Raw genomic sequence first — 8,952 nt, 5'->3', positions numbered from 1 at the left:
GACTCATAAAGGAACATTTCTTCAATCTAGTTCCTTTCCAGGGATGCGAAGTCTGTTAGGGGAAGCAGCTGGCAGATGCTGGGTGTGATGTTGCTTATTAATGTTTATTAACAAGGACTGATTTAATCATGTATTTCAATGAGAAGGATGTACTTGCTATTTTGATACACGCAAATCAGTTTCCTCAAAATCTTGGATCCTCCATGGCCCCCCCAGAAAAAGCCTCATGACCCCTTGGGAACCCCTCCTGTAGATTGATTGATTTGTTAGTTCTTACTGGCGTCGCAACGACGAGATTATTGACACCGCCCTCCTGTAGAGGCAGTGTTTTAGGTGTATTAATAAACTACCGTTTTGGAGGGTTTCTGCATAGGGAGTCACCTCGGATTCAGCAATGAAGTATAAGTGCGACAATGAGCATTGCCTCTATTCTCCTCTGTGCAGGAACCTTCCAACATACGCAGTGCCATTCACCTCCGTCTTGCACAGACTTCCCGTTCCTGGAAAGGAACTCGATTGAAGAAATGTTCTTTTATGAGTTTGGGTCTGTCAGTGGATTGGTTGGTTTAGCTAATTAGAAAGACTGGTTGTGCCCGGTGATTTAATTATAATGAAGTTACAAAGATAGGAAATGTTGGTTAGTTAATTCACCTAAACTAGCACCTCTTCAGCATCACATCAATAATCTGCCAGCCGCCTTCCCAAACTTACTCAATGTGTGCGTGTGCGTCTGTGTGTGTGTGTGTGTTTGTTGTGTATGTATTACGTATTACATGAAATTATGCTATTATAAACGCAATTCCATGTGCTCTTAAGTAGTTTTGCATCCTCACCATTAAATTTTTCCTTTCTTTTTTCAAGCGATCGCGGCACCAATGTCCTTATGCAATGGAAGTCAAGGTAAGAAAAAAAATGTATAGTTTTGTTGACTAACAATTCTTATTCTTATTCCAAATTTATTTAACGACTTGTTGCTCTGTCCACTAGCTTTGAGACTCTCCCAATTTGAAATTTCCATGAGTAGTTACTATTGCACTTATCAATGTTTTCGTAGTGGAAGTGTCAATGTATTTAGAATCTGATTCCGCAGGAAAGGGGATTAAGGTAAATAGCAGTTTTGATAGGATGCGGATGAGAACAAGTCATTAGAGTGAGTAAACTAGTTTTCTATAAAATATAATACTGTTTATCACTAGGTCAGCCGATCCTCCTTTATGCAAATTGGTAAGGTAAATACTTGCACTTTCACATTTCCAACCAGTGATCTTTAGATTGGGATAGGAATCTGCACTATGCCACTGAGCTGTACTTCCAATGAAGCCAATCATTCTGTAAAGTGATCCTCGATTACAAAACTTACTAAACCAAATATGGAAAGACCTTTTTATATAAGTTCGTCAGCTACAACAAATAATTAGGGAGACAAAAAAAAGTACTAGCTCAGTGATGAAGATACGAACAGTGCAAAAATGTCAGACCAGGAAAACTAGACAATTTAGCCCCCTCCCCCTCTCCCTCCCACCACCCGCCACACACACACCACAAAAAAAAAAAAAAAAATATCAATGTCTAAACTGGGAAGATTAGGATGCAAAATCATGAATTGACGGTTTAGCCATCACTCAGTGCCATCAAGAATATCTGTGGGCAATTTCAACCCAAAGAGGCAGAAATTATGGATGGCTATCTACAACAAACAAACATTAGGATTACCATATACTACTGCAAGAAGTGGCCAAATCACTTGCGATGTTGCAATCAATCTGTAAGACTTGAAGTTTTAAACGCAAGTCACACGAAAGATAGAAAATAAAAGCGCATGCTTATTTGAACAATATTTATCAAATGCAAAATAAAACTCTAGCTGCAGATATAAATAGCAATCAGCAACGATAACTATGTTTAATACTTCTGTCTCAAACCACATATACTTTAGAATTAGTGAATCAAATCATTTGTTTTCGTGTAAGAGAGAGAAAAATAGAAATGAATCGACATGTAAAGAAAGAATTTTAATGTGGGACATACGTCACTGACTTTTTCTCTTTCTTTATGACGATAAGCATTCGGTAAGAAGTTCAGAACTGTTGCAACCAGATGCCCATGGAAAAGCTAAGGTTTTGCCATGAACGAGCTTGTGTTACTTTCTCCCAATTTCATTCACTCATTTTCAATAGCAATGGTAAACACAACTCGAGTATCGTATAGTAAATTCACATCAACCGTGCATTTGATGTCTAGGCCCGTCCCTTACGACGCTCCTGATTGGCTGTTGATAAGCCAGTCACAGGGCTGGGAACTCTCAGTCTCTCTCGAGAGTTCATACAGGTAGGATGTGTGTTCCTTCTCTCCTGAGGGATACGTCTTTCAAACGTATACCTCAGGAGAGGTGGAACACACATCCTGTCCATGTGAACTCTCTCGAGAGACTGAGAGTTCCCAGCCCTGTGATTGGCTTATCAACAGTCAATCAGGAGCGTCGTAAGGGACGGGCCTAGACATCAAATGCACGGTTGATGTGAATCTACTATAGTAGTGACATTGATGGTGGTGTAGTTACACTTAAATGAAAATTTCTGCAAAGCGATACTTTGGAGTAATCCAGCTTCATTTCTTTAGTTCTGACATCTGCCACTGGGATCTTACACGCGTCCCCACCACTTTCATACGGCAACAACCTTTTGTGTTCATGGCACCTGACAGTGGCGGAAGGCAGAAAAATTGGACTTTCCTTCCAGTGGTTTAAGACTGAGCCAGGATGTGACTTCCTCGAGGTTCAAGATTTATCGACTTCGCAGCCAATGGGAGAGTAAGTCTGAACATTAAACTTACGAGTTCATCTTAAGGATGAGTTTTTCTGATTTCAGAACATAATATAAGAGCTAAATTAAGTAATGTAAGGTATTGACCATTGGAAAAGTAAATCCACAATAATATATCTGTTTTATCTTGTTATTTAAGATACAAAGCAGAAAGCTTTCGATGACCTGCACGGTCCTCCTTGTCAAGATCAAACAGACATATTGTGGATTTACTTTTCCATTTTATTGACTCATGTGATTGTGAGTTTTCTTTGGATATTGACCATTCATATCAGAGCGTTGTCCCAAGTAAAGTATAATAGCGATTAATTTTCAATATAAAGCCTCTTAACGCTATGAAATTTGAATGACGGCCTGTATGTTATATACGGATAAAGACTAGGTGATTTTTGAAAATAACGAGAAATCAGTGGAATTGTGAGTAAAAAACATAGAAACACTTTCCATTTCTTTTAGTTTAGCTATTTTATTTTGTTAAAATAATTTCCTTAACAGTGATGGGTCACATGGTTCCAGGTTAACTATCCAATTAACTGACCAAACATTATATATTTTTTTCATTACTCAAAAGTAGGATAATCATTGATAAAATAGATGCTGGATGTATTAAATTGTGGATATTTTATACTTAATGTCATCTTGCGCAAAATTTCAAACTGTTAATTTATCTGCATTTTATGTACTTATTTACCTGGACAGGAGGCTACTTACAAACCTACTCCATTGCCACTTTTGTTTTTTTTGGGGGGGGGGGCGGTGGGAAAGGTCTATGGAAGAGCCTAAGAAGGTCTGAAAAATGCGTTTCGCGTTGTTAAAGATACAGGAATTTTAGGATTGGCTTTTTATAATTCATTTATTAGACTAAAAATGTAAAAAATAAATCATGTGCACGTTAAACAGTACAGAAAAAGTATTGCTGATTATAGCGTATTTATTTTAATATCGTTGGTGAAAGAACGCTCTATTTGATCATAATAGATTTGAGCACGTTTTAATTTATGTTAAACGTTAGTAATGTAATGTTTAAAACTTATGCATGAGGGTAAAATCTTGCACGCGCCCCGAAGAACCTGGACGTCGGATCACGCCTTATTTCAAGAATCTGTGATCGTGTTAAATTTTATGGTATAAATAAATTCATGTAAATTCTATTTAGTTATATTACTCTTAGAATAAGGGACCACTCTCAAGTCAAGCTAGTTTCTCCCTTATTTCAGTTTGCATTTATTAGATAATCGGTATTTACACTTATTAAGTTGAGCACCTGTTTTAAACAAGTACAGATTTTAAAAAGACACGTGGAATTTTCTTTTACTTATTTCACTCAATTATACTTTTTCCTACCTCTTACTTTATCCCTCCGTTGACCTATTTCCAAACAGGTCACCGTATGATGGGGAGCGGCAAATTCCACTTCTAGTCTCCTGGGGGAATTCGGTCAACGTCTCGTTCATACCAGATTTCAGTGTTCTCGACGTTGGATTCCAGATTTTCTACTACACCGTCTAGTGATGCAAACAGGTGAGTTCGAATCCTTCTTAAATACCTCTTGGATTCCAGATTCTTCACTTGACGAGAATAGGTTGGTTGGATTCCTTAGGTATCTCTTGCATTCCAGAGTTTCCTGTTCATGGTCTAGTGATGTAAACAGGTTAGTTTGAATCCTGATTGAATATCTCTGGATTCCAGAATTTCCATCTCACCGTGTAGTGATGTTTAAATGCTAGTTAGAATTCTCCTTAAATATGTCTTCGATTCCAAGACTTTCTACTCCAGAATTTACTAATGTGAACAGGTTAGTTAGAAATCTTCATCAGTATCTCTTAGATTCCAAATTTTCTACTTCAACATTTTATGATGTAAACAAGTGTGTGAAAATTTTTATACAATATATACTATATATATTATAATATAACATATAGATAAGATATCTATAAATATATATGTTATAATATATTTATACATCCATATTTTATAATATATTATATATATACATATATATTATATTTATTATATTATATATATATATATATATTATATATATATATATATATATATATCTATTTATATATACACTATACACACACATATATATATATATATATATATATATATATATATATAATAATATATATATATATATATATATATATAGTATATATATATAATATAACAAATATATATATATAATATATATATATAATATATGTATATATTGTACATATGAAGATATTTTAGTGCTGTAAACTTGTTGGTTAAAATTCTTCTGAAATATCTAGCAAATTTGTTTTTCCGACCAGTTGTCATCCCTCATTACTCTCTGGTTAGTGCTCTTATTCAGATTTTGAATATCAGTATATCACTGGGTCAGTTCGATCCATCTTTACAGAGTGGTGGATTTTCTCTTTCACATTTTGTAATTTCGGATGCTAATAATCTGATGGGTTTCAATTTTCTTTTCAAAGTTTTTTTTTATTATTATATTTTTAATAGGTTCCATTATGCGATTTGTCGTCTTACTTAGCGTTTGACGGTTTGTATTTCTCATCCATGCTTGCTACCACAGTCAACGAAATGTCAAGGGGGCAACCATCCTGGATGACTGATTCTCTTAGTCAGATTCTATGATGAAATGAAGTGGAGAATGAATGGTTGGCATTCTTCTTTAATGTCTGAGAGACAGACATTCTCATCCGAATTTCGCTCTTCTGGATGTAAAAAATTTCGACCTTATTAATTCCACTGCAAAACAGGGTCGGCCGCTCGTTTCCTACTTTTTACATCTGTTTCTGTTCCCTGCCTCTTCTTCCCCCCGTCCCACTTCACCCATATCCCTCCTCACCACATCCATCCATCTGATCCGCTTTCCTATAATCTTTTTTTTTTCTCACAGGTAGCAGCCGAAGGAGCCGAGATTCAGAAACGGTGTCGTAAAAGAAGGAGAAAAAGGGAAAAAAGAGGCAACCAGAATTGGGAATATTAGACAATGGATAACGAGAGATGAGATACTTTATTCGTAACAACTTTACATCTGGCAGTCAAGGAATGAAATTGATATAGCATCCGTGATCTCACGCCAGATGTCACTTTCAACTTGTTGAACCCCTGAACAGCAGAGTCATCTCTGCTAATTGTCCTCGTCCGAATTTCCCTAGTTGTTTCTCAATTTATTTTTTTGCCTTCAGTAGAGAGAATGGTTCTTTGAGTGAAATATGTTACTGTTTCTATACTATTTCGGGAGACTGTTAGTATACTACTATGAAATTCAGGGCCTCTGTAACACGTTTTTTTTGGATTTTGCTCCTTATCAAAACATCGGATGTAGCTGAAAGTTGACATATGTATATTTTACAACTACACACAAATTTTGTCAGCATTATCAATAACCTAAACCCGATAGTTTTAATTTTTATTGAGTAAAAATTATCTAGCCGACGTCATGGCCAATGATTGCGAGCCAAGAGTCGAAAAACATTCATTACGTAAGCAAGGTAAACATCGTTTTACGAAATGTTGCCCCGCCCATCCACCAGACAGAAACCCATTCACCTTATTCCATCGGCTCTGAAACCCATAGTAGTCAAGAATGGCTAACAGGATTTGAAATTGTCCCCGTGGTTGCAAAACTGCATTTGTCTTACGACTTGCTTTATACAGTCAAGAGAAAGCCCATGGTCATACTTACTATAGCCTGAATAGGTAATTATTCAGTTTCTAGTTTAAATCCAATGTTTATGGTCTGATTTGTATTTAGCGTAACGTGATTATAATACTTGTAATGTCATTCAGGATTTTGAACATTTCCATTAACTATTCACTATACCACCAAGAGAGAGAGAGAGAAAGAGAGAGATTGTATGTAAACAGTCCATATAACTATTTTTGTTAAAATAAGATTTTTATCCAAAGTAAATACAAGCTTATGTGTGCTAAAATCTCCAGCCGACCAACGGATCAGCCGATATGATATAATTTTTTTTCTTCTTCTTTAGTCTGTACGACCATGTTGGATATAAAGACTTTATGAATGGCGGAAAGATACATAGATGTGGGTGGGGTATCTGTCCTAGCGTAGTAATACTTCTGTAGCAGTAGTGCCGCAAAATTAGTAATAGCAGCAATATACATGAATTAAACGTTTAGGCCAACTGCTGGGATCCCTGAGGATCATTTAGCACTTCTTACAACTACTCGAGAAATGAGATTAAATAGCCAGAGGTTAGATTTTCTAATACAATAATGTCCATGATAGCCTTCATTGTTATCCTGAATTATAACGAGGTCAAAGTGGGTGAAGCCTCATGAAGTCATCATTCTGACGATAATTATTGGTGAAGGTTTAAAGCCAACAAACGGTACCGCCTTTTTTTTTTTTTTTTTTTTTTTTTTTTTTTTTTTTTTTTTTTAGTAAATAGGTAGATAGCAGATAAATGAAAATTGCTTGACACTGGATACAGCAGTTATCAAATCAAGCTTGTCTACTATGTCTTTGAAAATTACCAACTATTCCCTACATCTTGTCAATCTGATTGTGACCTATTAAGTAGATTATAATTTCTTAGGACACTTATTTTGGGAGTTAGACTAATAATCGAAGTGTTTTTGTATTTATTAACATATTTTGTTGGTTTGTTCATTATGACAATTATTCGTTACGTATAGCCAATCATCCATCGAGAAAGAGGGAAGAAATGATGTCATAAGTTACGTAACGAGTGCGTTCGAAACCTTATCTCTGAGTAAGTTGGCCCGTCTTCAAAAAAAGTCACTTTTACATTATAAGTACCAAATTTATTCAACCTACGTAATGCAGAATACAGTCAAAATTTATGTGTAGATATAATGTGTATTCTGAATAAGCGTTATATCTATGAAATGCATAGATAAAAAGTTATTGCCAAAAAAACCGTGTTACAGAAACCCTGAATCTCATAGTAGTCAGTGATGGAAAAACTACCACTAAGGACCTAATTTCGGATAGAATAAAGCAACTGTGTGCTGTGCATAACGCTTTGGGTCGTCATTAGTTTCCAAAGCAATTTCACATAGTGGCTGCATTGTCCAACTTGGCCCAGTCCCAATTATATAATGACCTCGACGCTGGAGAAAATATTGGACCCTCAAGATCACGTGACTGCAGAGTCATCTGAGCATCACATAACTTTTTAAAACACTTTTGTCTCAAAGAGTTAATTTCATCTTTTTTTTCACAGAAATTCGGTGACAATGAAGATGCTCTCTACAAAATTCCTAATTAAAGGTAATGAAAATTAGTATCTTATCTATTTGCCAAGTAAAATCATTTTTGTTTTGGTTTGGAACTATTATCACCACCAAAGTTTAATGGGAAATAGAGACCACATTTGTCTTGTACTTTTGGAAGATGGAAAGTGACAGAAAATAAATAAATGTCTTTCTCGAGGAGGTTGTGATTTAACCCAAAGCCATAGGATATTACTATTAATTAAATAAAACTTAGTGTCAGCACATTACTTTGCAACGATTTTTTAAATAACACTGAAAGATTATGAGAACTCCAGTATACTCTATAGAGGCCCTCAGTAGATGTCCCCATTAGTTTAAGCTTGACAAAACTATATACAAGCAATCCTTTGACTGTTCACATTAACGCTATCTGCAACTCGACATCATCTGCATACAACCAGCCCCCAGGCATCCAAGATGTCTGTGTAATGTATATCATACGCATTTAAAAATATTGTGCTCTGAAGGTTCAAACCATAGATATAGAGGGAGAGCTTGGACAGCCTATGATAGCCAACCAGTTTGTGACATGCACTGCCTGGCACCATTGCTATGTGTTGATTACTATGTAAACAATGACTCAACTTATGCAATCTCATGTGAAATCCTTTACTCTTTAAAACATGTTTTCTCGGCTGTCCTTCAAGGCTGTCGAATGATTTATGCACCATTTACTAAATACAATATGTACTGGATGCAGAAATAAAAAAAAAATTAATTTTGCTGGTATATTTTTCCTACAGTTAAGTCATAAAGTTTTGCAGATATGCCGACATTACAACATTATGATCATGCTGCATTTTCTCAACATTCCTTAAAGACTGGTAAATGATCATTGCAGCATTTACCAAGGGCAATATGCACT

General features: G+C 35.6%; 1 protein-coding gene across 4 annotated transcripts; it reads left to right on the top strand.

The window, feature by feature from the left end:
- The first annotated feature begins 820 nt into the window (after positions 1-820).
- Positions 821-8,240, top strand: LOC135217957 (CUB and sushi domain-containing protein 1-like). Of its 4 annotated transcripts, none has more exons than XM_064254065.1 (4): positions 821-900; positions 2,620-2,809; positions 4,205-4,343; positions 8,036-8,240. In XM_064254065.1, the coding sequence occupies exons 1-3, from the start codon at positions 876-878 to the stop codon at positions 4,329-4,331; spliced, it is 342 nt and encodes a 113-aa protein (XP_064110135.1). In that variant the 5' UTR covers positions 821-875; the 3' UTR covers positions 4,332-4,343; positions 8,036-8,240. The 4 variants fall into 4 exon arrangements, 3 of the variants coding, with proteins under 3 accessions (XP_064110135.1, XP_064110134.1, XP_064110133.1); XM_064254064.1 differs by lacking the exon at positions 8,036-8,240 and adding an exon at positions 5,716-7,212; XM_064254063.1 differs by lacking the exon at positions 8,036-8,240 and adding an exon at positions 5,720-7,212 and having other exon boundaries at positions 4,205-4,347.
- The last annotated feature ends 712 nt before the right edge of the window (positions 8,241-8,952 follow it).

The sequence above is a fragment of the Macrobrachium nipponense genome, chromosome 9, assembly GCF_015104395.2.
Source record: "Macrobrachium nipponense isolate FS-2020 chromosome 9, ASM1510439v2, whole genome shotgun sequence".
In the NCBI taxonomy this organism is placed as follows: domain Eukaryota; kingdom Metazoa; phylum Arthropoda; class Malacostraca; order Decapoda; family Palaemonidae; genus Macrobrachium; species Macrobrachium nipponense.
The sequence above is the reverse complement of the archived record's forward strand: the minus strand, read 5'-3'. Positions and strand labels throughout refer to the sequence as shown.